This window comes from Suillus subalutaceus (genome assembly GCF_016647625.1).
Source record: "Suillus subalutaceus strain FC151 chromosome Unknown DFJ58scaffold_139, whole genome shotgun sequence".
Lineage (NCBI taxonomy): Eukaryota > Fungi > Basidiomycota > Agaricomycetes > Boletales > Suillaceae > Suillus > Suillus subalutaceus.
Window position 1 is genome coordinate 1 of NW_024540388.1, and position 27,709 is coordinate 27,709.

The window sequence follows — 27,709 nt, forward strand, 5'->3', positions numbered from 1 at the left end:
CAAGAAGCATAAGCTATCTCCAGCTGAGCGTCAACGCTTCACTGCCATTGATCCTGCATTATTGGTAGTCCCAATGAATCCTCACCATGGTAATTCAACAACTCCATCTAACACCCCAGATTCAATTTGACCTACCCCAGACCTAGAGATGCATGCTCCTACCCCATCCTTACCCCATGAATTCCCTCATGCCACCCTCCCACCACCATCTGTGACCCCTGCAGCCACTCAAGAACCCTCTGCCAGACCGTCCAACCTTCCTATTGCACGCTCCAAGGTGAACAGGAAGGGTAAGGCTCGTGCTTCTGAAGATATTGACATGCTTGCGAATTCTCGCCATCCATCACAACTTCCACCAGTCTTCACACAATGTTATGCCGAACAAGAGCTGATTCTTCAGCAGAAGAAAGCGCGAGATGCTGAACAGTGTGACCTTGTACGATGTGTGGCCAACACCATCCATGCCTATGGCTGGTCTAAGGTAGGTACTCAAAGCCACAGTCATCACACACTTCTCACAATAGTTATCTTATAGGATGGTGATGAGGCTGAGATGTTTGAGGTTCAGGATGGGTTTACCTATCCCCAGCTCCAGATGAATGCTGCCATCATTTCTGCTCTAGGCTTGACTACTGGCGAGGATGGCTCCTCCATGCTGCAGTACTATAACGCAGCAAGAAGCAGATGGGTCAATATTTTCCAGGGCCATGTCATCACTCTCAATGCACATCATATCTTCATATGCAATGTTGGTGTCTCTGTCATGCCCAACTTCGATACCATCTTTCATGGCTGTACTGCCAGTGAAGCTGGTGCCCCAAACATCCGAACCAATCTCCAAGCTGAGCATGCATCTGTACGCCATGCCAATAACCGTGATCTATTAAAGCTGGCATCCTCCAAGAAACTAGTGTCAGTAATCAAGGTCTCTAGCAGTTTGGATTACTCAGACGAAGTCATTGCCCCCGGCAAACGCAAGACTGCCGCCTGCCATCAGGACCAGCATGGTCCTACCAACTGTATACATACTGATGTTGAAGGATCATCACACCCTCCTGCCATTAAGGTGGAACACTCACTGCGCACCATCGACCTTACTTTAGACGCATCTGATGATAGCCTTCTCGAGACTGGTGGCGTGTTCTGTCCCTCCATTGTGAAAGCTGAATGACATTCACTGGGCACTATTGAACTCACTTTGGATGAATCTGATGACGCTGTAGAGACTTGTGTTTCTGCAGGCTGATATGACACATATATAGCCTATATCACGACTCAGGACAACTGGGCATCACTGCATGACTTGCACCATCAGCTATATTCGACTTCTATCATGTCTCTAGTCATTCCACATATCATGTGCAGCTTTCCCATGAAACGCGCCAGAGGCGCGATACTTTCCCACACAACGCGCAGCATCCCACACAATGCGCAGCATTCCCACACAACGCGCAGCATTCCCACATGCGCACCTTGCGCGCTTTCTCACGCTTAAGCGCCCTGCATCACCTATCATCCAGGAACATCCGTCTATGTCCATGCGCCTCATTGGTACGTCATATCCCTCGCCTCGTGGTTTGTAACAAGCATTGCAGCACTATTACATGTCATTACGTATTCATAGTGCTTACTGCTCCTATCCCTTCCACTTCCAATGCGATTTCCATAGTATAAAGTTTGCTGACTTACTACTCCATCATTATTACTCCCCTTTGCTGTACTTCCCTCGCTATTGGGTTTTACTTTAAAGTAGTAGTCACCACTTGGGTGCACTTTGTATTCCAATGGTTATCATTATCCGGCTATACTAGACTATTATCCGCGCTCGTTATAACACTCGCTCTGCATTTGCACTTGCTTTGCACATCTGTTTCCTTATCCGTTTCCTCATCTGGTATTCTCCTGCACAATGCGCGCCTTAGCGCTCACTTTCTCATGCTCGCGCTTACCTTAGTGCGCTCTCTTGCGCTTCGCGCTCACTTCGCTTTTCTTCTCACGCTTTTGTGCATCCATCACACTACAAGGGTCTTTCATTCATCTGGTTCTGTGTTCAGTAGCAGTCCCCTTTAGGGTCGAATGTTCTTGCATTCTGCGAGTATAGCAGCTAGGCAGAGCCAAGACTCACTTATACTGGTTGAGCATTTTAGATATTTCATATCAGCCCAGCCAGGTTGAGATCGCCTCAACACCTTCACAACATCACCTACTGGTCTGATGGCTGGTGACCCTATTGATGTCAATTCCTTCATTCTCAAGTGCACCTGGCCAAAAAGCTTTTATACATGTGAGGTTGCAGATGTCTTTGAAGCTGCAATCATTGATGACGGGAGAAGCCTGAAGATGATGTTTGAGGAAGTGTATGGTCCCAATGTGCGCTTCTGTGCATCAACTTTCAGTGATCACCTCAAGCGCTGGAAAGCTGCTCCCCCCTCATCTCGTGTGGAGATCATTGAAGCGGGAAAGACTGATGATGGTCTGTACTCGAAGTTTATGAAGGAGAACCATGCACCAGGGGGGGAGGTCAAGGCTGCCAGGAAGTGCCTTGCATGCCTGCATGGCTAGCTACAGACTAATTGACCGACATTCATTCTAGTTCATCGTTTATTGTCCATGGTTCATTTTTGTTTTGTAACTTACTTAGTATTGCTATTGATTTGTAACTCATTGTATCTTGTAATGATACCTCGACCTCGCTCTTTTGAAATTGTGGCCACTGAATTATACCCATTTTGAATGTCAGTATCTTTATATTTGTATGATTCAAGCAAAGTTGTTTAAACTGCTTATTGGTTCGATGAGCTCTCTTGAGAAAATCTCAAGTGCGACTACACACAGCAACCTGCTTAGGAAACCTGGCTGATCATACTCTATAGTGGTGCCAATATCATCGAGTCGGCTGCATGGATGTTATCATTATCAAGTGCAGTGTATACTAGTATGTGCTACAAAGGCCAGTTTCCAGGAGACCGTCCTTGGGCAGCTAACTTTACTTTCAAGAGATGGTTCTTCTGAATAATCATCTTGTCCAAAAAGAAAGCATAACAATCAGCAGTCATCTCACGACATATAGAATGGTAACCTCCGAACCACACATTGGTTTGTTCAGCTAATGATGAGTTGAACAACCATGTGTTATTCGTGCCCTTCAACTCGTCAAAAAATGCGGGATTGCAATGTTCCTGGCACCATTGGTCTTCTTCCGAGTGCTTGCATTTGAAATGAAACACATCAACTGAGAGGCCAACATTTTGAAAGTACAGATCATTGTGGACCATGTAAGAAAGGGTGCAGTTATTATCATAGAATATGTGACCTGGTTTGATGGTCTCATCACGGAACACGTGTTTGATCATTTCCTGACATTGATAATATATAGGATGATTCTCATGTCGCAGAAACATACTCACAATGACGCTTGCCACACCCTCTGCACCAAAGAATGTTTCTCGTGCTAGGATCATTCCACAAGGGGAAATGATCAGTTGCTCATTGTGAGTGTGTTTGCGTCCAAACTGTGCATGAAGTCTTGCTGTTGGCCGTTGTGAGGTTGTTGCCTCAGTCCCTGCATATCAACATGAAACTCCTCCTCATGATACTCCTCCTCCGGAATAGAGTCCGGTGGGGTAGCAACAAAAGTGCACTGGAGCCGCTCTTGAAGCTGAAAGCGAGCTTGACCCTGTTCAGTGTAAGCCTTCTTGACTGCTTGGTGGGTGGGCATGTCACATGTTTTCATCGAGGGGACAACCATGCAGTTGCACCCAATGATGGCACAGGTATTGATGAGCGACAAGTGCCTGAGACAAAAGCGGTCATGGTTATTGAGAAGTGGGTCATGGCAGTTATGAACTCCGCAACATGGGTGACCAACAGTGACACCATCCATGACGACAACAGATAGCTTGCTAGTTGGGATCCCATTGCCATTGTCATCATAGATAATTGTGCATTTTGAACAATAGTAGTGTAGCTCCTCTTGGCCGTACATTTGGATGCGCAAGTTTCGAGCTTGGATGGCTTGTGTAAAGCAGTCTTTGTGATCACCACCATGGCGCACAGTCAAAGTCTCTTCACACAACCCCAGGTCTTCTATGAGGGACAACTGGACAATTCCACTCCATACATGGTTGCCGGTGACCTCAAATCCAAAAGGGAAGTTAGGAGGAGGAGAAGCGCCTGTTGAGAGAGTAGCATTGTATAGACGAGCACAATTAGACATAGATGTCCTGTTACTCTGTCAGTAAGGCTGGGGGGTGCAAGATAAGCCTGAGGCTCACCAGGAGAGAAGGCATTGTGAGCGCCACATATGTACAACAGCTGTCTCAACAAACTGGTGGCCTCCAATGTGAATGATGCCAGGAACATTGCCATAGTATGTACGCTTGCGTTCAGCCCGGGGGTACCTTGTGATCAACCTGAAAGGAGTGATGAAAGTTGATATTATAAACTGATTAGCTTATGTTAGTAGCGCACAGAAAGTTTGGATCAATTGTTGTACATACCTTCACATTTCAGATCTACTGAATAGGTGGCAATGGGGCCATGGGCAAGTGTATACAGCACAGCTGGCCATTGGTTTGCAATCATTAATTTTCTGCAGTTCAAGCAGCCAGGTGTAGTGCAAGTTTGACTGGGTAGATACAGGGTACGTGGTGCTGGCATTAACACATCAGTATTGTACAACAATACTACTGATCTTACACACTGATCCCATGCTTGCGTCCATATAGTGAAAACATCGGAAGGTGATCATTGATGCCAAAGCAGTCTTCATTCCAAATGATATGCTTTAGTGCAAACCAGAATGTAGGAATGTTGTCCATAGATATATCACAGCTAGCAGAGAGGAAACAAGAAAGGCTTAGTGAGAGATTAGCAGGTGGTTCATCGACATCCTGGTCTCCAAGCTGCACCAAAAGGATATCATTCTTGAGGCTAGTTGCCAGACTAATGAAGCGGAAAATAGCAGCCAGTGACATCTTCAGCCTAGATAGGTCAGCACACTGCAAGAGCTGCAGAAGCTGGTCCTGATTGTCCATGATGATAGTTTGCAATATTCTGTAGCCTTGTCGCTGTTTCTCATGTGTGGTCACTGTTTGCCACTCAAAGTACAAATGGGTACTTGCATAATATATATTATACAAGCGTTCTGAACACCTTCGGGTGTTTCCTCACTTGAATTACAGTAATAGATGCAAACAAACAACAGAGATGTACATTGACACAATATAGTTCTAGGCACAACTACACAGTATATTTGAAGGGAGAATGCCACATGGCACTTTTTCCTCGAGTGACATCACCACTCAAGGAAAAAGTGCCATGTGGCTTGCCATCATGTGACGAGCAGCAGTATTATATTATGTGGGGTCAAATAAAATATTCATATTCACATATTATATATTATTAATACTTGTACTTGTCTTCAATTTACCTGTTGATTATGTGATGTTGAATTGCATGGGGCGAACAGGCGAATGGGACGAACGGGCCGAAATTCTGAGATCCCAGATGCCCTCCTCGGAGTGGTCCTCATCAATTGGATATTCAGAATGGTGAGGACGCAACATTAGCAGGATGATTATATAAGAATCTTATTTCAGTTCGGACTACTTTCCCAGTGCAATCGTTGCCGCACCTGGATAATGCATGACTCTGGCCTTCAATATTCAACATCCAATGATAGACATTGCTATTCATTCAACTCAGCTCTTGTTTCTTGAAACATGGGACTTGATCCTCCTCACATCAGCAATATACTAAATTCCAGAAATCTGAAGACTGCCTTATGCGGACACTTCCCTGCGCCACAATCTTGCGAGCCCCAATGACTCGATTAGGTGTGATGATGACGTGCTCACAACTGCTCGCAGGCTGAATGCCTCACTCATCAGCTATACCACAACATACTCATAAACATGTAAGGTTTCTACAAGACTGGTGTGCCACTGGTAAGTTCAGATATTGTCCATGCTCCCCAGATATGTTCTTACCATAGACCGACCAACATGTCACATAGTGTCACACAACAGGTTGTTTTTCATGCCCTCATACTCCAAGTCGACACCGCCTCATCTCACATCATATCTATGCGGTAAGCTCAATAGACCCTCCAGTTTGAGTACAACCACAAACTTGAGGATCTATTGTGCTTACTGCCGGTTGACCAACCACCTGTGACTTGGATATGGAACTCACCAGGCATCTGAAGGTGAGCTGTGAGTGACTCATTCACCATGCTTAACATCCTTACCTTATCTCCACAGATGGAACCAACCTTTCCTCTTCTCAAGGATAACTCATCATAGAGGCAAGCTGGTTTCCTGTCCTTTGTGTTCTGACCTTATTGCTGCAGAACACAAGCTCCGACTCAGAGTAGCACTCCAGACATGTGTGTTAATTCCCTGTCCTTTGTGTTCTGACCTTATCACTGCAGAACACAAGCTCCGACTCAGAGTAGCAATCCAGACATGTGCATTAATTCCCTGTCCTTTATATTCTCAACTTTTACTGCAGACTTCACTACTACCACATGGATCTTCCCTGCTGCATTTGTAAAAGAACTTTCAAGACACAGAAACAGCTCTCTGCTCATGCTTCGAAATGCGAGGAAAATCTTGCCTTCACCTTGGACTCAATTCATCAAAAACAGGAGAAAAAGCGGAAATCATGAGCAAGAGACAAGCTTCGTGATAAGAAGGCTCGTGTAGCTACCCCCATTGATGAGCAAGAACTCGACTACATCGACCTTGATCAGGACATTCTGTTTGACAATGTAAGTTGGTTTTTAACGACTATGCGCCTGTATTCATAGCAATTTTTCAGGACGCACCTCTTGCAGGGCCTTCAGGTCAGGCACTTACATTTGACGATGTAAGTTCATGTTTAGTTATCTGCGTGTATCCATAGTAATTTCTTTTAGGACGCACCTGTTGCAGGCCAGGCACTTCTGCCCACCCCATCCCCACCCGTTGTTTCAAAACGTTTGGGGTGTGCTATCCGTATGCCTCGACGATTTGTTGACTACCTTCCTGGCTCAGATATACCCCTGGCACACATGCCACGGCAGCAAGCTGAGAATCACCCGTCTCCTCCCCGACCTCTATCACAGCCTTCTGACAAAGGTTTGCCATCTATCAACCAACCATTGGCTGAGTCATTCAAGACAGAGCCCGATTCTATGGGACTATATCGAATCTACCCGACACGCCCCACATTTATTCCCCCCAATGACTCATCTCTCATCAATTGCACAGATGCACCAACGCTAGAAGGAGAACGGGCGACAGAGTCATCCAACACACATGTGTCTATTCACTCCTCCTGATGTGGATAATGATCATATTTTTGATCCATTTACCAATCCAACATGCGGGTTAATGATGACTTGGCGCTATACTGGAACCAACGAGAAGTCTGATGCCGAAGTTAACCAACTAGCTCACTTCCATCAGCACCCAGACTTCACATTGGAGGATATCCCTGGCTTCAATTGTGCTCGCAAGTCCAAACTAATGGATGAATACCTGCAAGACAAGACAAATCCACTGCGAGAAGAATTTGGCTGGTGTCAGTCAACAGTCAAAATACGCCTCCCAAAAGAACACCAGACATGGCCATCTGAGAAACATGCACCAGAACTCGAGGTGCCAGGCATTTATCACCGCTCAATAATGTCAATCATCCGCTCAACATTCGAGGATGACATTGCCAAGACATTCCACATGACTCCCTATTCGGAGTACTGGAAGGTCTCTGACACCAAAACAGTCCAAGTCTACTCTGAAGCATACTCCTCACCTGCCATGCTTGGTGCCTATGTGGAGATCAATGCCCTTCCTCGTGAACCAGATGATGACCTCGAACATGTACTGGCCCCTCTCATGATGTGGTCCGATGTGACCCATCTTGCCAGTTTCGGAGACGCCTCGTTATGGCCATTTTACCTGTACTTTGGCAACCAATCTAAGTACACTCGAGGGAAGCCAACATGGTCTGCATGTCACCACATGGCCTACATTCCCTTGGTGTGTTCGATCTTAACGACAATTTGTATGATCATTGATATAAGATATATATATATACTGCAGCTTCCTGATAATCTCCAAGACATATATGTTAACATCTTTGGCAAAGGCACAATGGACCAGGTCCACACATTTCTCAAGCGTGAACTTGTTCAATCGATCTGGCAGCTGTTACTCGACAGGGACTTCATGCACGCATATGAGCATGGAGTAGTCATTCATTGTAGCAACGGAATCACATGTCGTGTTTTCCCTTGATTTTTCTCATATTCTGCAGATTATCTGGAGAAGCGAGTCAAATTGTTTTCTTCAATTGTTTTCTTGCATGCTTACTAGCTTCTTGTAGGTTCTTCTCGCAACTATTAAGTTTTTGGGCCAGTGTCTGTGCCCACATTGTCTCATCAAGAAATCTGATGTTCCCGATATGGGAACCAAGCTTGACATGAAATGCCGTGAGACTAGGCAGTGGGTAGACAATGAACGTCACCGACATTGTGTAGAAGATGCTTGAAGGCTTATTTTTCAGTCGGGTGCATCCGTTGATGGTGCTCACATCAAAAGTCTTCTCAATGGTGAATCTTATGTCCCTATCCACATGAGTATTGATCTTTTCTGGTGTTTTGAGACTGATGCTTAATAAATTGAAACAGAATGTATTCTCAGTTCAGTTGGGACCATTTGACTTCAATGTCTTCATCATCTTTGTGATTGATCTTCTGCATGAATTTGAACTTGGCATTTGGAAGCATATTTTCATTCACCTCTTGTGCATTCTCCATGCTCAAGGTGGTAGAGCAATTCAAGATTTGAATGAGCAGTAAGTACTCACATTAACAAGTTCACTAATCTAACCATGTCTGAAGCTATTGGATGATCCCCACTTTTGGTCGCAGCACTATTCGACAATTTTGTACAAATGCCTCAGCTATGAAGCGACTAGTGGCTCGAGATTTCAAAGACCTTCTTCAGGTAATTTGACAGATTTGTTTGTATCTCACATTTCTGATATCATGGACTGCTAGTGTGCTCTTCCTGTATTTGAGGGTCTGCTACCTGGAGTTCACAATTTGATGGTCTCGGACCTACTTTTCGACTTAGCCACTTGGCATGCTTTTGCCAAGCTTCACATGCACACTGACAATACCCTTTCCTTCTTTGACCATGCTACTGTCACTCTTGGGAAGACAGTTCGACAATTCCGGAATACTACCTGTGAGTACTACCACACTACTGAACTTCCCCAGGAGTATGCTTCACAAGGCCAGTGTGAAGCTGCTCTGAGCACCAAGCAAGGACAATCTTCCAAGCAAAAAGGGAAGGGACAGTCATCTGGTCCAAAGGTCCAGAAACTTAACCTTCAAACTTACAAATATCATGCGCTCGGAGATTATCCCAACACAATCCAACTGATGGGGACAACTGATAACTACTCAACACAACTAGTGAGTGTGGCAATTGATTGTTGAGTTAGTACTCACTAGCATTCTCATAGGGCGAGTTGCAGCATTGGTGTGCTAAATGCTGGTATCCCAGGACACCAAAAAATAAGAAGACACTGCTGAAGAACATGGTCGTTCAAGAGGCACGAACTCGTCTAATTGTGAGGATCATTGCTCAAGTAGATAGGGTCATATCTCTAAGGTCGAGACAATCATGAAGGCGTCAATGCACCCCCCCCCCCTCCGACCACTATCATATTTCAAAATATCCTAGGGCATCCCACCACCTCACTGGCTGGTTAAGCGATTTTGACGATGGTGATTCTGCCAAAACAGTTCATTTTTCTTTTACGTGTTCTTTTATATATGTACTAATTGGATGTGCCCATCAGAACTTCATCCCCCAACTCAAGGATCATCTCCTTGCTCATCTCCAGGGTATCAATTATTCAGGTGATGAACATGACTTCTCTGATGCAGACCGAGATCTTGTGGTCCTGGCCTACAACAAGATCCATGAGCATAGTATCCTACAGATCAATTACACAACCTATGATCTATGAAGGGAGCAAGATTGTATTAACCCCAGGACTCACGCTGATCTTATGGTTCTCTTGCACGAGAATGATGATGAAAGGCATCCTTACTGGTATGCCCAACTAATCTGCATATTTCATGTCAATGTTTGGTTCTATGGTGGTGACAATGCACCTTTGACCTTGAGGTGTATGGATGTTCTTTTCATGCGCTGGTTTGGACGGGACATGTCCTTTCTGGCTGGTTTCTCAAACAAATGCCTCCATCGCATCGGTTTTATCACCAATGACACCAGTAATCCAGATGTTGATTCTGGCTTTGTCAATCCTGATCAAGTGATCCATGGGGTACACTTGATTCCTGCCTACGCTTACAAGCGCACAACACAGTATCTTGGACCTTTGTTTGTTCATCGTGATGAAGAGGCTGATGAAGACTGGCAATGTTTTTATGTCAACATGTAAGTCACATTGTTTTATTCTCAGCACGGTGTCTTACTCTCATTAATAGGTTTGTCGATCGTGACATGTTTATGAGATTCTGCGGTGGTGTCATAAAATCACATGAGAATGGGACAAGTTCTTGCAGCGTGATGGTGTGCCTACTCCACAGGATGCTGCAGCAAGTGACTCAAGTGACGAGGAAGATTTTGATATGGCTGAAGGAGATCTAGATGAAGTCCTTGAGTCTGACCAGAGTGACAATGACAAGGATGAGAATGATGATGATGAGGATGGGCATAATGAATCACCGCAGGATGAGGACAATCTAGACAAAGTTATTCCAGACTCTGATGAGGAGCTGGATGATGATTTCCTTGCTCAGGCAGGATATAGTGCGCTCTAGCAATGATTATAACACATATTTGTATTAATACAAGCAGTTCATTAAAAATGGCAAGCATATGAGCTTGAGAGATCCAGTGACAATGTGAGTTCCATCTGGTGAGAACGAGACTGATGTAATTCTATCAGTGTGCCCCCACAAGGGCTCACTGACTGGCTTCCCCATCCCTGCATCCCACAGCCGAACAGTCTCATCCCTTGAACCAGTGACAATGCAAGTGCCATCCGGCGAGAATGAGACTGAGACTGAAGTAACTGGTTTTGTGTGCCCCCTGAGCACGGTTTGAACAGCCGGTGCTGTGTAAAATCATGCTGCCGAAGACTTGAATGAACCTCCGTACGTCAATTGCAGTCGACGAGACAACTTTGAATTTGGGATGGCCCTGTAGGGCAGGGCCTGCACTGCTGAGTGCATTGATCAGGGAGAGTGACTTGAGCCAGAAAAACAGCCGCTCATGGTCAAAGAACAATTCCACTTCTTTCACGAGCTTCTTGTCGAAGGCTGTGGTTCGTACGTGTGATGTCAAAAATTGAGATGAATATGACAGAGTGCGTGGTTGATGGTACAGGAGGCGACTGCAAGGTTGATGGGATAAGTGCATCTTCCGAACCAGAACAGCAAGAACAAGACTAATGTGACTGAAATATAGTCAATATCTCTGGTAGTTCACTGACAAGGAACTCCTGGAGCGCGCTGTTGTTGGAACCAAAAGACCCACCTGGTAAAATAAAATGAATGTTAGTGACAGATGAAAATGAGAAGGAGGCCACAAACATAAGGTGGGAATCAAAACACTTGTTGAAATGTGCAAGAATTAATGACTGTCAGCAGTCAGAGTCAGCCTCATTGCAGCCTAAGCTGCTTGACATCCTGTGCTGTTGAGTAAAGTGGAACATAATCTCTGTCATCAAGCGGAGAGACGAATGTGCGAGTAGGGAGTGGGGTGATGTGATATCGCATACTTGAGGGAGGCTGCAGTTGGAGGGGTCGAAAATGTAGTTGTGAACGGATGAGTGATAGATATTCACAGGGTGAGTGCTGTCTGTAGGGATATCCATGACAGACCATAGCTGTATCAGCATTGTCTGCACATCCCTGCCCAAACCAGGGCCAAGAAGTGACGAGATTTGCGAGATGGGAAGAGGGTCTGCAAGAGCGGCAACAATGGACAAGTGCATGTAAGCCTACTTGGGGTCAGCGTAGAGAAGATACAATTGTATAACTTGTACACCTCTGTTCCTGGTAGCAGTGAGCTCGTGAGTTGGAGCATCAGCTGTAACCGATCATGGGGATCATTGTCTTCATCATCGATAATGAACTTCATCATCATAGACGTAGATGCCACAATGAAACACCTCTTCCTTCTGAAAGGCTTTAGAGATATGGGATTCCAAGTGACTTGTGAGCAGCCTGGCCCAAGTTCCTTCAAGAACTGTCAAAGAGGTCAGACAGCTTGCGAGAGATAAGAGATGGAAGTACTGACATTGAAGACTTTGCTAATATGTGATTCCAAGCGACTTGTGAGCAGAACGTGGATCACGGGTAGATCTGGGTCATGAAGAGCCCATGTGAGGGAAAGAATGAGATCAGCAAGCTCGTGTTCCAATATGCATTCATCAAGGGCATCGACGACAAACAACAAAGGTGGACACCCGTGTAATCTGATTCGAAGCCACCGGAGAGGTTTGAGAAAAAGAGCCTCCATCTAGTCGCAGAGAGGTGTGTTGGGATCTAGTAGAGCAGGATTGTCACGGATAACTCTGTTCACATCCTTCCGGATGAAATATTGGTGGCAAGCTGGTAGACAAGCGTCGTTCCAAACATTTCGGGTGGGGAACTCACATTGTAACTGTAGAATTAACTTTGTACTTCTTGTTGCACATATAGTGCATATAATCATGTGACCTATCACATCAACATAAACAAACATTCAGAACTTAATCATATCAGTCCCATGCCCTAACCCTTAAGTCATACCATCATCATGTCAGTGCGTTGTCGTGCTGGTGCGTCTTCAAGCTCGTCTGCCCTCTCTGAATCATCAGATTCATATGCATATGTGGTAAGAAATCTGAGACTTCATTCGAATCTTCTCCAGAGCCTGTGAAACTCGGGAAATGCAAGCACAAGTCCAATTCACCCCCACAACCATCAAAACTCAGTAAGCAGAAGCACAAACCTTCTGATGAGGAAGAAGAGAAAGTCGAAACAAAGCTGCATCTGAAAGCCAAGTCATCTAAATGCCCACGATCATGAGTTCCTGGCATATATACACGCATATATTGACTTTATATTTTATTTTAGCCATAGAAAGGAGGAAAAGTAAGTAATATCAACACTCATGGATATCATTCTAACCATGCAGGAAGGGGTGCTATAACACCATGTGATCAATGTCTGAACTTCGCTCGATGGATCCCTCAAGGGATTGATCAACATGTTCTGTATACTGAAGGATGTGACATCAGGAAAATGTGTACTTGCCATTATAGCTCCTAATAGCTCTTATAGCATAAATGCCAATTATTGACAAGTCCCTTCTATAGCCCTCATAATAGTGGCATATTTTCTTATAATGGCTATAATTGCTCCTAGTAGCTATAATGGACAAGTCAAAAAATTCCAATGACCTTGGCATTATAGCTCTTAGTAGCTATTTGTTGGCATTATGACACAAAACAGAAAGCGAAAATTCAAGTATATTCACACTAACTAATACATGGGCATATAATACTAACTACAATATCTAAGAGATCTTACCAAAAAGTCAAAAACTTGAATTTTGAGGAATACTAGGAGAAGAAGAAGGGAGATAGCTAGCAAAAGAGGGTTAGAGAGAGAACCGGAGAGAGAGATAAAAAAACTTACCAAAAGCCACAACAGGAGCAGGTGTAGGAGTGAGAGCAGGAGCAAGAGCAGAAGGAAGAGTGAAAACAAGTGCAGGTGCAGAGAGCTGGAGAGAGAGAGGAGAGCGAAAAAGGGGCAGGAGCAGGAGCAGAGCCTGAGTGTCAGAGAAAAACAAAGGAAAGAAGAGTGGACTCACCAAATGACAAAAAGATCAGAAATTGCCAAGGGAAGAGTGTGAATGAGAGCAAGAAAGAAATAAAAACATTAGAAAAACTCACAAAAAAGACCTATGCTTGCTCACTGTTGATGGGCGGGAAAGTAACCCAGTTACTTTAGCGCCTCCCGCCCTCCTGCTCACTGTTTCCCACAGTGCCTACAGTTATCAGTGAAGAGAACAAAATGAAACCAAAAGGTAAGAAAGAGAGAAAATAAGAAAGAGAAGAGACGTTAGACATTATTCATGTTTGTTTGTGTTTGTGCTTATATCATCACAATTGCAAAAATTCGTCTAAGTCCTTTTGATTAAGCCAAGAATAAGGAACAACTAGGGTAAACCGTGGGAAAGTTTTCAACCAAAATGAAAGTTATAGACATTATCAAGGGAAGTCTATCCATAGTCTCATGACGTCAATAGAGTAAGATCCTAGTGAGTTATTAGCAAAATGCTAGAAAGTGATGTGTTCAAGAAAGTTCAGGCACACAAGTCATGTGACCATGTTTTGCTTATTAAAACTATGATTGCTTAATAGTGACTAGGATTTCGAATGATAAGGAATGACTAGGGTAGATCGTGGGAAAATTTTCAACCAACTAATATTTGGTGTGCCTGAACTTTCTTGAACACATCACTTTCTAGTATTTTGCTAATAACTCACTAGGATTTCACTCTATTGACGTCATGAGACTGTGGATAGACTCCCCTTGATGAGGACTACAACTTTCATTAGTAATTGATAGTAGTATAGTATATACACTTCAAGTGAAAAAATTTCATGACATCTGGCAATAGCACTTAGTGACTCTTGGCAGGTCTCAGTAGCTGTTAGCAGCTACTTGTAGGAACAAATACCTGTTATGGCAAAAACACACCTTCCTGATGGTGTTCCGCATTGCACCTCTAATCAAGGACGCACGTGCTCAATCTGACGACGACTCTGATGTGGATGAGGCACACAGTAATCTTCTGTCCAATATGTAAGTAATCTTTGTCGTGTTTCATAGCTGTATGACTAACAGCTACTAGATCGAAGGACGCACAGAACCAGATCCTCTGAACCTACAAGAAGACTATTGCTGGCACACCTTATCTCCAAGAACTTATTAAAGGTGATCGAAAGAAGTCTAATGAGCTACAGGAGATTCTCGACAATGTACTGTGCGCATATATGCACCTTTTAGTTGACTAACGACTGTGCAGATGCAATACTTGATTGGACAAGTACGATCTGAAGACGCAGCTCACCTGAAAAGGAGCATCACACGATATGCTACCTTCGATGGCAAGGGTCTCAAGCCTTCTGTCTTCCCTGAAAGCAAGGAATCATGTGCCAAGATGGGTCTCAACCACCCACAACTGGCATGCATGTTGTGTCCTATCAAATTCCTTTCTGAATATTAAAAGGACCCCTCAGTGTACATACTTTTTTTTGGTGTGTTCAAATACTCATATCACCCGACCAGCACTAAAGCCAAACTCGAGGCTGGAGCCATCAACATGGATGCGCGAGCTTGGCCCGCACTGTCTCATAGGGCCGGAGCCGCTGGAGTGGCAGGGGAGGCCTTCAACCCAATGAATGTACAGGATGGCCTGTTTGAAGGATTTCTAGTTGAATGTGTGAGTTTCCATGTGTTGATCTCTCAACAACAGACCACTCACCTTGCTCAAGGTTATGAAACATGTACTTACCAGTCCCTCGTCTGCACTTGCTGGAGATGACTTCCATGTCTCTAATTCTTGCAATGCTGTAATCCACAGAATGATGATGGCAGAGGCTGAAAATATTGCTTATGCAGCTGTCCAGGTGAGTCATTATGTAGCACACAACTCACTGATTTATTTGTCTTCCACAATAGGCACGCTCAGCAATCACTTCTCGTGACAAATGGACCACAGAGGACAGTAAATTCTCATATCGAAAGTTTTATTACAGGATCATCGACGTCATTCACAATCTGCCAGACAAAGCATGGGCAACAGCAACACTACAACACTACAACCTGTACATCTAAATGTTCTTGTAGTACATTCACTGATCACTTTTCTTTTTAAGAAAATTATTCACAGACAAGGCTGGACGCGCTGCTGCCCTCTCGACCTCTGCAACCTCAGATGTCAGAGACTTGGACAAAGATGAAGACGACGTTGCATTGATGTGCAAACAATTTGCTCTTCGGTCTGCAAATCTCGCAAGCACAGTGAAACCTGCTCCACCACCGCCTGCTCCATCAAGTATTGACTCAGAGGTGCTTCCTCCACGGCTGCATACTCACAAGGACCCAAGCCTGTCAGCCTCATCTTCTCCTACTCCACATTCCTCTTCACCTGCTCACCCAGCTTCAAAACTGGATCACCCTGTGGCTAGTAGTAAGTCCCAGGTGCAAGCCTCATGCTCACCTGCAGTTGCTCCCCTGGCTCCCAAGCCACGTCCCAAGCCACGTCAGGGTGTGGCTAGTAAGCCCCAGGTGCAAGCCCCATGCTCACCTGCAGCTGCTCCCTCAACTTCAAAGTCACATCCTGTTCACACAGCACCATCCGAGGCATCCACACCACTTCCCCGCAAGAAACAGAAGTCAGCTCAACCGGAAAGCCCACTTACGGAATCCAACGCAGAGGAAGTTGAGGCTCCAGTTCGAAGATTGCCCCAAAAAGCTCAACCCAAGGCCAGCAGCAAGACTGCTAAATCCACTAGCGCACTGAAGAAAAGGAGGGGAAGAAAATGATCTGTAATGATCGTCCATTTTGTCTCATTGTCGACGCTGATTTTTCTCACTCAGGATGTGTCTTTCTCATCCATCTGTCTCATTTGTAATATTCAAGCTGCTGTCCACTCGTCGCATGTTTCGCTCTTGCCGTCGTCCCACCTCTCATTTGCAATTCACATTCAAACTGCTGTCTGATGTCCAATCATCGCATGTTTCCCTCTTGTTGTTGTTGTCATACCAAGTCTCCTTCAGAAGCTTTGGTGCATGTCCGCTATTAGAGAAGCTTTGGTGCATCATGCATGTTCCACTCTTAGGTGTACTTTTACTGTCTGCTCATACCATGTATTACAATACTGAAATGAAATGGTCTTATCAGAATTCATCGCCAGATCAGAACATATAAGTACTTAATATGGGCATACCAATGCTTCTAAGCTCAAAATCCACGCTAAGGTAGGAGTTACTTACCCAACCTTCGTCATCTTACCTACAATCGAGTTTCTCAACCTGATCTTATATGTTGTTTCCCCCACCTTCCGTGCGCTGATATGCCTGGTGCACCTTTTGCGACCTTGCACGTCCTGGTCAGCCCTTATCAACCCTTTTTTTGTTTTTGTTTTTTTTTGTTTTTTTTTTTATAAAAAAAAAATCCGAGTTGGGGAATTTCGGTGATGGCCGGATGGGCGCGGTCGTGACGCGCCGTGACGCGGCACTGCTTATTATGTGACGCCGCTGTGACGCGGCACTGTCACAAATACTGGGGTACTTCAAACACCATCTTATGTAGAAAGACAAGATATCCTCTGATGCATCAGATAATTTGCTCAAGCCCAAGTCAGGCCTCAGGTAGAAGGGTTCCGGCACTCATACTGAACCTGTCAATGCGAGCTAGGGTGGAGACTCGGAGCTACTTGGTAGCCACACCCTCATCAAATGGATAGCGAGGGCGCAACATCATATAAGAATCTTATTTCAGTTCAGACTAAGCTGAGCAGACTTCATTGAACACATAAGAACACACCCCCGACTACCTTGCAATATTAACCCATCGGAGTGGAATGTGTGATTAATATCAGTTGCGATACTTACGAAAATCGCCCGGCAATGATTTGAGGTTGAATTCATCGACATAGACGTTGAGATGGGAAAGGAATGCACTGATTTCAACGTCTTCGAGAATATGTGGTGGGGAGAGAAAGTCCATGATGTCGTCGAAGTTTGTGGTCTCCGCCATCACTCGGAGTGCGAGATTCTGTCGATTTCCGGAGGGTCTTCTCCGATGCGCATGATCCACAAAATCCGTGAATTGGATGTCATCAATGCTGCGGATTGCACTGGTATTGAGGCTGAAGATCATTGCGCATGTTTGACCATAGCGTTCAATTTTGGATCGGCGTCCATGTTTTTGTTGGGCCTATCAACTTGAAGGACCTTCAGATCCGGGTCCGATCATTAAGTCCGTCCTTGAATCTTGCGCATAAGAGTCATTTTTAGTTACAAGCGCGATACGCTACATTGGACGAAGATATACAGGAATAAGTTGTGCTTGTAAAATTGTAAGTAAAGAATGAATATTCAGGCCACTACTACGCCCCACAAAATATTTTTGAGAAATACTTCCTCACGCCTTCTGCACCATGAACGATAGCCCCAATCACCCCGTCCGGCCGTACCACAAACACCTTCGTCTGGCCAGCTTTCATGAGGTAAGCCGAATAAGCATAGCCCTCACGATCAACAACTTGAAGAACGAAGTCAGCAGGCGATGCGACAGGCGTCACTGATGCTGATGATGGCAGAACGACTGCCGATCGCACGACACTTTGGTTGTATGCTTCCAATGCACCCAAGATTGGGGTAGCATCAGCGAGACTCGGCGCAAATACAAGCATTGTATGGTACCAGGGTCTGTACAAACTAAAAAGTGTCGTCTCGTCAGGCTCGCACCCCAACTGCAGCATATTGGACGCATCAGGCGCCCTGTCCCCAGCCTCCAGATGCCCCTCGTCTAGCACTCTGTATGCGTTGATAGGCCTCCCCTCAACTGAAGTCACAAATTCATCGAGTACAATGGTACTGAATCGACAGTTGATGCCGAGCATGTAAAGGATGGGACTTCGTCCGAGTGACAGGTCTCCAGATGATATTGTCTTATCGAGAATCGAGGTGGTCACCCCGAGCATCTCGGAGATCACAGGCAGACGCTCGGCGCTGTATGTCTCGAGAAGAGATCTGTCAGCCAACCCTTTCTGAACGAGCGCAAGTTTCCATCCTAGATTGAACTGACGCGCGGTTAGTTATAACACACATGTTACATCCACCTGACTCACTGCATCTTGTACACCTGAATTGAGTCCCTGTTCATAGACAAATGAGCAGGTATCATCAACAATCGGCTCAACCATACCTGACCACCAATTGGGCTGTGGACGCTTTGGATATGTGTTAGCAGCAGTTTGCGAAGAAGGCGTTCAAAGATAGACATACTGTGCAGCATCTAGTACAACAACATGCATGAGCACGGCCACACACATCTCAAACAGAACCACTTACCGCCCGCAACGAACACTCGACCCTCGCTAAACTTATTCACCATCCGGATATTGGCCCTGGAACAAACCGATGAACGTGCATGGACACGGACAAAAATACAAAACGCACCGGAAGTCGCTCATCCAAACCACCTTGGTGAATGTAATCTCTGTTGGTATTAACGAAGCGATGGTCTCGAAAACAAGCTCTTCGCTCTGAGCGATCCTCGGTATGTCTAGTTCGTGGCCGTAGAGGAAAAATTGCCAGCCGTCTTCGCCAACTTCGTCTGTTGGACGCAATAAAAGGCTGCACATCGTCAATATACACGTCTCCGAGCCTCAATTCAACATACCCTCGTTCATTAAAGTTTCCAATTCGGTGCCAATACTTCAAGACTGCATTAGAACAGTTATCCATCGAATACGTAGAAAGTGGACGTACCGCTCTATCGAGGCCAATGCCCTTCAAACGGATATCCCCGGTCACAATCCGGACATCGTCTCTAGTCGAGCCCAAAAATGTGAGCCCAAGTTCCTTGCGCACGACGCCTGCAAAACTACCTTCAGTCTCGTTTATCCCGATGGATTTAACTGCGTCTTACTTTTAGCACCATCAGCGCCGATGATCCATTTAGTATCAACAGTCTCTGATATGCCGTTCCTTGCTAGAATAACGGTGACGCCCTCATCGGACTGCTCGAACGAGCGCAGTTCGGTGCCCATCTCGACATAACAAGAGAACTTCTCTAGGTGGCGTCGCAAAATCACATCTAGGAGCTGTTGACCCATCAATTTGAGGCCGTGCTAAAAACCGAATGAGCATGAAGGTTTGATCAAGCGACGATGTTTCCCACGAATGGTATTGCTGGACTGGGTTCCATTTGCGGGGCTATCGATGAGTCTTTCAGAGGTTCCAACGTCCCGGGCTTGTATGAACGGGTGGGAGGGGCTGGTTTTCCCAGACCATTAACTTCTGAAACGTCCAGGAAGTTGTAGAGTTCAAGGGAGCGCGGCTACATAGATAATGCATTCAGTGAGACCACGGGGCGATATTATAAGTGGATGTGTGACAAACCCATATTCCAGCACCACGCTGTCCGATGCGATGGTGGAGGTCTTTATCGATGATACGAACTGGGATACCATTTTGGAGAAGCGTCAACGCTGCTACCAGACCCACTGGCCCAGCGCCCACCTAACAAGGAATTCAGCTGGGCTGCAAACATGTGTCATAGGCAGATCACTTACGACTAGCACGGGATGATGAACAGAGTTCATATGTGGCGGTCACAAAGCTGGCAAGAGGATTAGTTGGTTTGAATTCCAAGGATTTCGATAAGCATGAGGGAAGCAGTTCGTTAAAACATAGGAGTGAAGCCGATCAGAACGGCACTACGGTTATGATGTGGCTAGCATCCTTCAGTTGCTGACGTTACGCGTTACACATGAGATGATTTGTCAAAACGCTCACCAGATACTCCATAAGGCTGACTAGACGGTCCACTTGAACGTTTTCATATCGTTTGTTTAGCTGACAAGCGAAATGTAAGCTAGCGCGCGGTACCGGGTTTGGTTCTGAACATCACTTGCAAGTGCCTGGTAATGAGCAATAAAAACAGATATCCCCTCGATGCATTTGATGATTGCTCGAGCACGAGTCAGGCCTCAGGTAGAAGGGTTCTCGTACTGAACCTGCCAATGCGAGCTGGAGACTCAGAGTTACAAGTTGGTCCTCATCAATTGGATATTCGGAATGGTGAGGGCCAAGTGAGGGCGCATCATTAGCAGGATGATTATATAATAATCTTTATTTCAGTTCGGACTACGTTTCCAGTGCAATCGTTGCCGCACCCGGATACATGACTCTGGCCTTCAATATTCAATGATGGATATCGCTATTCATTCAACTCAGCTCTTGTTCTTTGAAACACGGGACTTGATCCTCCTCGCATCAGCAATATACTCTCAGCTTTCGGGATTCCCAACGGCATGTTCCAGATATTCTTCTTTCCCCCGTTGCATGCTCGCCCTGGCAAAAAGTCATATGTCTGTAGTGTTGCCTTTGGCATTCCAATTCCCAGTCATCAACGCTCTTGCTCAAAGGAGAGGACCTATGACGACTGTATGGCTACTTGTCGCCGGCCAGCTCGCACCTGGAGCAAACATGAACTTGGCCTTCGATACGCTCTTAGTAAAGTTTCTCGACTCATGGGTTCTTGTGCGGCATGCGTCTTCATGTTCATCGCAACTGCGACACCTAATCGACGGTATCTGGGTGCGGCCAATGAGTTTTCACAGATGATCATCTCGATTGTGCGCACTTCTGGCCCAGCGTTAGCGGACGCGGTGTTCTCTTTCTCTATCCAGCATCCTCGGTTTCCTTGGCTAATTCATTTTATTGCATTTCTCGCGTTGGGCGCATCCCTTTCACTATGTATCCCGTCAAGGATTGTGATCGACTTCATGCAATCTTTTTCGACTGCCGCAAACTTGAATCATGCGTTCACAGATCTAGATAAACAGACGTGTAATCGGCTGTCCTACCGCTATAGCATACTAGCTCCTTTATGAAGTCACTCTTGACTGTCCATGCATACCCTATGGCCATTAATACCAGCTCAATTGCATCCGTAGTGAGTCCCGTGTTAATGTCAAGTCGACGCCCTGTTGCGCTTGTCAGCCATGTGGCCCAAGGCAGGCTCATCTCCCACGTTGAACTAATCGACCACTAATATTCCTACAAATGAAATAAATAGGTTATCATACTGAGCAAGGGTAAAATAAGGCTTATCTCCTGTGGGATGCATTCCTAAAGCATGAAACCACAATATACATGTGTCCACGCCCTAACCAGACACTTCCACAATGCCTCCTCGCATACTCGCCTACTCCGCTACGGCCGGATTCAGACACGACAGCATCGAGGCTTCCATTGAGGCTCTCAAAGCCAAGGAAACTGCCCTCGACGTAAAGTTTGACTTCACGGAGGACAAGTCAAAGTTCACAGATGAGAACTTATCTCAATATGATGCCATCTTATTCTTGAACAACTCCGGCATTGGTACAGTCTACATTCTTGAGCTACTAGTGCAATGGAAATTAATAACTTTACACCAGTCCTTGATGATACAGGGAAGGCCGCTCTACAGAACTATTTCAATCTCGGCGGCAACTTCCTTGCTATTCACTGCGCCGCAGACGCCCTTCGTGATTCTCCTTTCTTCGGGAGACAGATTGGTACGCTGAGACGTCAAGAACCGATGCTTCGAGGTTTCACATTTGCATAGGTGCCTATTTCGACTACCACCCTGAGATCCAGGATTCAGTAGGTCGTCGCAGGCTTTGCGGCACACAATCGCTCACGAATGCTGTCGTTACAGGCTGTGGATGTCTTGGACAAGACGCACCCTAGTACCGTCATGCTACCAGATAAATGGCGCTTGTTGGACGAGATGTGTGCTTGTTTAGGAGCCTCTTTTGAAATCCACTGATTTCTCGAAGGTACAACTTTGAGTCGGACCCTCGTGCCGTCGGGGCCAAGGTCCTTCTGACAGCCGACGAGTCAACCTACCAAGGTAATGTTAATAAGCCGAGTAGACGTGTGGGCTGACCATAATCAATGACTTTAAAGATCCTCAGGCGAAAGGGAAGACTTTGCGCCATGGATCTCCCCACCCAATTGGTGAGTACTTAACCCAAGCAGTATCGACCCGCCTCGATGTGTCACAGCTTGGTATCAGGAACGAGGTGCCGGCGTTGAAAGCTACGGCATTGCTGGTCGCAGCTGGTTCACTGGGCTCGGTCATTGTATCGAAATATGGAGCGTAAGTCTGATATACTTGTCTTGGGTTGAAAGTAATCAAAACCTTCTCAGGATGACCTCTTCTTGGGTCACGTCATGGGCGGTATCAAGTGGGTGCTGCAATCGAAGACCACGAAAGCATTTAACGCCAACGGCAATGTCGGTAATGCGTCCTGAGACCTAAGCAAGAGCAGTGTATCGATTAGCGATGAAATGTATACAGCGTGGGAAATGACATGTAAATGCAGAGCGAGAGGAGTGATTAAGAGGGTGGAATGGAATATGCGTGTTCCCGTTAGAGGGATAATCATTGAGGTCTGCACTCTGGCTCGCCTCCCATGTTGTTATCGTCATAGTCGTCACCGTCTTCGTCCTCCCAGTCATTTTCGTCTCCTTCTCCGAACTGCGATGCAAACCCTTGATCAAAGAAGTCCGAACCAGCCGGGAAAGACCGGGCACGCACGTCCACAATATCCCCTTCTTCATATGGGACTTCATCGACAATTTCAGGCATTGGGTCCATGTCGGGTTTCTTTGACGGCAAAAGCCTCTCCAAAGCCTCCAAGATCAAGTAATTAGCGAAGACTCTCTACAGTTGTATACATACATACTGGCTTGTTCACGGATTGTAGCCATTGGGCATCGGGCATTTCTATGTCAAGAACTATGAACAAGTCGCCTTTCTGATCTGGGTGTTTGTGTGTGGGCATGCCTTCTCCACGAAGCTTTATCGAATCTCCGGGCCGGATAATCCTGCCTGGTGGACTGGAGACCCGAATGCCCCTTCCATCGAGGTGCTTAATTAAGATGCGAGAAAAACCTAGAAGTGCTTCGGATAGCGTGATCTTGACATTCGTCAACAAATTGCTGCCTGAGCGCTCAAAAGACTCGTGGTGAGTAGTTTTGAGTTTGAAAATCACGTCACCAGCAGGGATACCAGGCTGTTGTGCATCAATCAACACCGTAATCCAAGAATCCATATCACCCACCTGCTGATCACCTGCGCCTGCAAGGACAATCCGGTGTCCATCCGGCATGCCCTTCTCGATGAAAATTTCTTGTCGAGTCTTTTCTTCTACTGTCTTTTCACCCTTGCATTTTTTACACCTACCTATCATGAGTGATCACAAATGCACATGCATAGTAGAACGAACCGGTCTTTCTCTTTTAACTTACTGCCTTGACCGTTGCACTCGGTACATTTCGTCCGTGCTGTGCCATATCGTGAAGCGGCAATCTCAAAAGAAATGTCTGATAGGATGTTCGAAAAGTAGTGAAGCTTCGTACCTGTGTTTGGATAAAAGTCCAGCCTTTTCCTTCGCAGTGGACGCATTCCTTGGGTTTCATGTTGCCCCGAGCTCCAGAACTAAGTCGATGGGGCTTGATTAACGGTGATCTAGAACGGGCTCTCACCACATACCCTTGACAAGTGCTGCAAATAATCTCTCTCTCCATATTCATTTTCACAGACTTTCCATTGTATAAATCTTCCAGCGTAACATCGTAGGGAACCTCGGTATCTTGGCCTTTGTGTCGGCGGCCTCCCCCTCCAGGCCCCCCTCCACCAATATCGAAGAAAGTTGCGCCACCACCGAAGAATTGAGCAAAGAGATCTGCAGCATCAGCCATGCCGCCTGGTCCCCCTGAACCTGGGCCTAGTCCAGCCATCCCATTTTCATCGTATAGTGCTCTGCTCTCTGGATCACCGAGAATCTCGTAGCTAAAAGGTAGGCATGGCCGTCAGGTGAGTTTGAGGAAACAAGAGATGGAACAGACGCGGCAGCCATCTCCTGAAATTTCTGAGCAGCCTGAGGGTCATTGGGATTCTGGGTTATAAAAAATCGTGACCGACAGCCGGGGTAATTGCATAAAAACAAACCTTGTCCTGTCAAACGCAATGGTCAGCCGATTTTGGAGAACGAGCACCGAACAACTCACGGGGTGATGCTCCTTAGCCTGTGAAGGTGTAAGAGTCTATTAATGGATCAAGTGTGAACTCGCACCTTTTTCCGATAGGCCTTTTTGATATCATCTTGTGCAAAGTGTTCAGGACAAGCGCATCGGAGCAAGGCATCTAGGACGTACCTTCGCTGGCTGACGAAGGAACACCTAAAAGATCATAAAGCTCGGTATCTACAGGCACTGCATAATTGTCAGTAGTCAATTGCAGAGATGTTAGTTTAAACCAACTTTTTCTTTCCAGAGATGGAGGAACACGGCAGTTAACTTTACGCGCGTTTTGGGAAGACGCGCTTCGGAGTTTGAAATAGTTGACTCTTGAAAAAAAAAACTTGGTTCTCGAAGCTCTACTTCCATTTAGCGCTTACTACTTAGCCTGAAGCTTGGTGCATGTTACTGGGAGAGGCTTTAGCTAGGTGAGCTGCAGTTCTCGTTTTTCATCTCCAGAATGATGTTCAATCATTATCTACATTGTCTTACTGGGCTCGCCTAGAAATGACGAATATTCAAACCTGACTTCTTCCAACACCCCCCACTCGTATTCTCATGCTTATCCTTCCGTTCCCTCTAGGTTCTTGTCCCGGCACTAATGCCTTCATACTTGTACATAGTGCCCTACAATGAACTTCTACTTTGAGGCTTCTGAAGTACTTAATCGTCTCGATGCAAAAGAAGGCTCCATCAAAGGCATCCTAGCTACTTTGCCCGAGAATAACAGATCGAGAACAGCTGCGCTTGTCATCGAAACACTCAAATGTAAGTCGGAATGCATCATGTTATTAGATGTGACTATTTACGCGTCCTTCAGACAAATCTGCCCTCTCCGATGTCATCCAGGCATCCAAGCTCCTCACCGAGGAAAAGAAGAAGATCAATTCTTTGAATTTAGCCCTTGTACTAGTGCATGACACACTGCTCGCGAATGGTATTCAGGCCGGTGACGGGCCCATCAAACAAGCAATTTTAAGGCACAAAACTAGGTTGAAGAGCGAACTTCAACGAATCAAAATAAAACGAGGCGTCAAATCTGATCTGGAGTTGGCTCAGACTAGTGACGACAGAGCAGGTCAGAGCACAGCCGGTAGAAATGTGCACTTGGTGAACCATCTTCACAGCGAAAATCCCTCGTTACGTTCGTGTCAATACTTCAATGTGGTCGACGGAGGAAGCCATATTATCCTATACCAAGCGTGGTTTTCAACTGCAAGGTCCCTTTGCGTCGAGGTCAGCCTTGCGTCCTGGGACGTTCCTGAGTGCTGATACCGTCCGCTCTCAGCAAAGGGTTTGGAATTGACGAGCACATACCAGATCTGCTGGCATTCAACCCTGCTCTACAGTTTCGCGATGATCCTTCCTACAAAACTGGCAGGATTATTCTACAAGATAAGGCGTCGTGTTTCTCCGCGTTTGTGCTATCGCCTCCCTGTAACGATCCAAACGCTGTCGTAATAGACGCGACAGCTGCTCCCGGAAACAAAACGTCACATCTGAGCGCACTCATGGGTAACAAGGGAAAGGTAATCAACTTGCCCCACTTCTTATCTAAACCTTTTGACGTTGTGGTAGTTATATGCTTTTGAGAGGGACAAGAGGCGCTTTTCGACGTTGAAAATGATGCTCGCCAAGGCTGCTTGCCGGAATGTAGAAGCTGTCAATGCTGATTTTCTCACGATTGACCCTTCCCATCCGAAATATTCACTGGCAACTCATATGTGTGTCCTACTCTGAACACCCTCGATTTCCACTCACTTCTATTAGTTTGCTTGATCCCTCCTGCAGTGGTTCAGGTATCGTAAATCGTCTAGACTATTTGCTTGAAGATGGCAAGTCTCTTGTATATTGTAGCTCAACTCGGACTGATGCTTTCATAGAGATAGAAGCGGTGGAAGAAGACCGGTTGAACAAATTGGCCACTTTCCAGCTCATGATGATTAAGCATGCCATGAAATGTGAGTAGTTTGGAGAATGGTGGATATAAAATGACTTATCATTTCGTCTTTAGTTCCCCATGTACAGAAAATCGTTTATTCCACATGTAGCATTCACGCGACAGAAAACGAGCATGTCATTAGCCATGCCCTTCAGTCAGACGAGGCAAAGAACAGTTATTTCAAACTTGCACCTCGGAACGACGTCCTGCCCACATGGAACCGCCGAGGGCAGGCAGAAGAGATGAAGGGCACAAGTAAATACTCGTTCCGCCTGACACGTGAATTGAAGTGATACGAGTTTGCAGGTGACGCGGACAGCTTAATTCGTTGCTCCCCGGGCGAAGATGGCACAAACGGCTTTTTCGTTTCGTGTTTCATCCGAGAACATCATTCTGTGCTCCCTCGGACTGAATCATTGAAGAAGCGGAAAGCGGAAACTGAGGAAGTAGCTCCGGAGAAGAGGAAGAAGAAACGCAAGAAAAAGGTCAAAACAGAATGAGATCTTGCGCTCGATCTGCTAATACACATTCACGTCGTCCGTAAAATATAAGCATATTTTGAGCTGTCGACCACCCGCGTGCGTTGTCCCCAGCGCGATGTGAACATTTAGTATACTATCAGCAACCTTTGGAGTATGCGGAAGGGTGTCTGCGGTGATCCCTCACTGTTTCCCGCCCGCGCGTGAATCACCAAAGTGGTGATGACTCTTCAATTTTATAAAGAGCCATCTTAGCGTGTTACTTTCTTAGTTCCTCTTCAAAATCCCCGAAACAGTGGGTGATTGAGTCATTCTCCACGCGCTTGAGGTGATTCTGACTTTCCTGACAACATCGTCAACATTTGAACTGATCGATCGATCAAGGTTGATGGG

At 45.8% G+C, this 27,709-nt stretch overlaps 12 protein-coding genes across 12 annotated transcripts; 8 read left to right on the forward strand and 4 right to left on the reverse strand.

Annotated features, from left to right (window-relative positions):
- Nucleotides 1-148: 148 nt before the first annotated feature.
- Nucleotides 149-1,171, forward strand: DFJ58DRAFT_733057 (uncharacterized protein; the record flags this gene model as incomplete). Its single annotated transcript, XM_041386234.1, has 2 exons — nucleotides 149-481; nucleotides 536-1,171. 2 exons carry the CDS (start codon nucleotides 149-151, stop codon nucleotides 1,169-1,171), a joined length of 969 nt encoding a protein of 322 aa, XP_041238846.1.
- A 256-nt stretch (nucleotides 1,172-1,427) lies between these two features.
- On the forward strand, nucleotides 1,428-2,562 carry DFJ58DRAFT_733058 (uncharacterized protein; the record flags this gene model as incomplete). Its single annotated transcript, XM_041386235.1, has 2 exons — nucleotides 1,428-1,551; nucleotides 2,297-2,562. The coding sequence occupies 2 exons, from the start codon at nucleotides 1,428-1,430 to the stop codon at nucleotides 2,560-2,562; spliced, it is 390 nt and encodes a 129-aa protein (XP_041238847.1).
- Nucleotides 2,563-4,003: 1,441 nt separating this feature from the next.
- On the reverse strand, nucleotides 4,004-5,036 carry DFJ58DRAFT_609770 (uncharacterized protein; the record flags this gene model as incomplete). Its single annotated transcript, XM_041380863.1, has 5 exons — nucleotides 4,004-4,223; nucleotides 4,275-4,378; nucleotides 4,401-4,444; nucleotides 4,500-4,693; nucleotides 4,735-5,036. Coding segments are annotated over 5 exons (864 nt in total), but the record flags the coding sequence as incomplete, so codon positions are not given.
- A 969-nt stretch (nucleotides 5,037-6,005) lies between these two features.
- Nucleotides 6,006-7,324, forward strand: DFJ58DRAFT_733060 (uncharacterized protein; the record flags this gene model as incomplete). Its single annotated transcript, XM_041386236.1, has 4 exons — nucleotides 6,006-6,091; nucleotides 6,676-6,772; nucleotides 6,823-6,870; nucleotides 6,920-7,324. 4 exons carry the CDS (start codon nucleotides 6,006-6,008, stop codon nucleotides 7,322-7,324), a joined length of 636 nt encoding a protein of 211 aa, XP_041238849.1.
- A 55-nt stretch (nucleotides 7,325-7,379) lies between these two features.
- On the forward strand, nucleotides 7,380-10,026 carry DFJ58DRAFT_733061 (uncharacterized protein; the record flags this gene model as incomplete). The annotated part of the gene is made up of 11 exons (XM_041386237.1): nucleotides 7,380-8,024; nucleotides 8,088-8,247; nucleotides 8,302-8,318; nucleotides 8,371-8,493; nucleotides 8,551-8,623; nucleotides 8,688-8,841; nucleotides 8,888-8,993; nucleotides 9,047-9,211; nucleotides 9,269-9,466; nucleotides 9,517-9,624; nucleotides 9,856-10,026. 11 exons carry the CDS (start codon nucleotides 7,380-7,382, stop codon nucleotides 10,024-10,026), a joined length of 1,920 nt encoding a protein of 639 aa, XP_041238850.1.
- A 1,644-nt stretch (nucleotides 10,027-11,670) lies between these two features.
- On the reverse strand, nucleotides 11,671-13,066 carry DFJ58DRAFT_858612 (uncharacterized protein; the record flags this gene model as incomplete). The annotated part of the gene is made up of 6 exons (XM_041393973.1): nucleotides 11,671-11,721; nucleotides 11,809-12,030; nucleotides 12,078-12,278; nucleotides 12,330-12,507; nucleotides 12,689-12,751; nucleotides 13,026-13,066. The coding sequence occupies 6 exons, from the start codon at nucleotides 13,064-13,066 to the stop codon at nucleotides 11,671-11,673; spliced, it is 756 nt and encodes a 251-aa protein (XP_041238851.1).
- Nucleotides 13,067-15,407: 2,341 nt separating this feature from the next.
- Nucleotides 15,408-16,633, forward strand: DFJ58DRAFT_845501 (uncharacterized protein; the record flags this gene model as incomplete). The annotated part of the gene is made up of 6 exons (XM_041393158.1): nucleotides 15,408-15,527; nucleotides 15,580-15,714; nucleotides 15,767-15,912; nucleotides 15,964-16,277; nucleotides 16,314-16,364; nucleotides 16,440-16,633. 6 exons carry the CDS (start codon nucleotides 15,408-15,410, stop codon nucleotides 16,631-16,633), a joined length of 960 nt encoding a protein of 319 aa, XP_041238852.1.
- Nucleotides 16,634-18,135: 1,502 nt separating this feature from the next.
- On the reverse strand, nucleotides 18,136-20,549 carry DFJ58DRAFT_96127 (FAD binding domain-containing protein). The gene is made up of 12 exons (XM_041395648.1): nucleotides 20,395-20,549; nucleotides 20,222-20,341; nucleotides 20,001-20,159; nucleotides 19,749-19,950; nucleotides 19,589-19,695; nucleotides 19,500-19,534; nucleotides 19,277-19,453; nucleotides 19,169-19,224; nucleotides 19,103-19,112; nucleotides 19,023-19,047; nucleotides 18,946-18,972; nucleotides 18,136-18,897 (listed from the first exon to the last, which is right to left on the reverse strand). The coding sequence occupies exons 1-12, from the start codon at nucleotides 20,422-20,424 to the stop codon at nucleotides 18,202-18,204; spliced, it is 1,644 nt and encodes a 547-aa protein (XP_041238853.1). The 5' UTR covers nucleotides 20,425-20,549; the 3' UTR covers nucleotides 18,136-18,201.
- Nucleotides 20,550-20,996: 447 nt separating this feature from the next.
- DFJ58DRAFT_96238 (uncharacterized protein) lies at nucleotides 20,997-21,770 on the forward strand. Its single transcript, XM_041395650.1, has one exon. The coding sequence runs from the start codon at nucleotides 21,136-21,138 to the stop codon at nucleotides 21,715-21,717; it is 582 nt and encodes a 193-aa protein (XP_041238854.1). The 5' UTR covers nucleotides 20,997-21,135; the 3' UTR covers nucleotides 21,718-21,770.
- A 130-nt stretch (nucleotides 21,771-21,900) lies between these two features.
- DFJ58DRAFT_96169 (ThuA-like domain-containing protein) lies at nucleotides 21,901-23,324 on the forward strand. The gene is made up of 8 exons (XM_041395649.1): nucleotides 21,901-22,207; nucleotides 22,264-22,383; nucleotides 22,434-22,471; nucleotides 22,527-22,600; nucleotides 22,648-22,721; nucleotides 22,778-22,828; nucleotides 22,876-22,970; nucleotides 23,021-23,324. Exons 1-8 carry the CDS (start codon nucleotides 22,012-22,014, stop codon nucleotides 23,123-23,125), a joined length of 753 nt encoding a protein of 250 aa, XP_041238855.1. The 5' UTR covers nucleotides 21,901-22,011; the 3' UTR covers nucleotides 23,126-23,324.
- DFJ58DRAFT_858623 (uncharacterized protein) lies at nucleotides 22,799-25,264 on the reverse strand (the record flags this gene model as incomplete). Its single annotated transcript, XM_041393974.1, has 12 exons — nucleotides 22,799-23,507; nucleotides 23,560-23,889; nucleotides 23,938-24,055; nucleotides 24,103-24,185; nucleotides 24,236-24,314; nucleotides 24,369-24,668; nucleotides 24,725-24,774; nucleotides 24,828-24,833; nucleotides 24,887-24,904; nucleotides 24,952-24,980; nucleotides 25,034-25,090; nucleotides 25,135-25,264. 12 exons carry the CDS (start codon nucleotides 25,262-25,264, stop codon nucleotides 23,256-23,258), a joined length of 1,452 nt encoding a protein of 483 aa, XP_041238856.1. The 3' UTR covers nucleotides 22,799-23,255.
- Nucleotides 25,205-27,409, forward strand: DFJ58DRAFT_811283 (S-adenosyl-L-methionine-dependent methyltransferase). The gene is made up of 10 exons (XM_041391472.1): nucleotides 25,205-25,323; nucleotides 25,479-25,663; nucleotides 25,716-25,973; nucleotides 26,023-26,131; nucleotides 26,184-26,424; nucleotides 26,474-26,619; nucleotides 26,666-26,730; nucleotides 26,779-26,856; nucleotides 26,910-27,092; nucleotides 27,144-27,409. Exons 2-10 carry the CDS (start codon nucleotides 25,528-25,530, stop codon nucleotides 27,335-27,337), a joined length of 1,410 nt encoding a protein of 469 aa, XP_041238857.1. The 5' UTR covers nucleotides 25,205-25,323; nucleotides 25,479-25,527; the 3' UTR covers nucleotides 27,338-27,409.
- The last annotated feature ends 300 nt before the right edge of the window (nucleotides 27,410-27,709 follow it).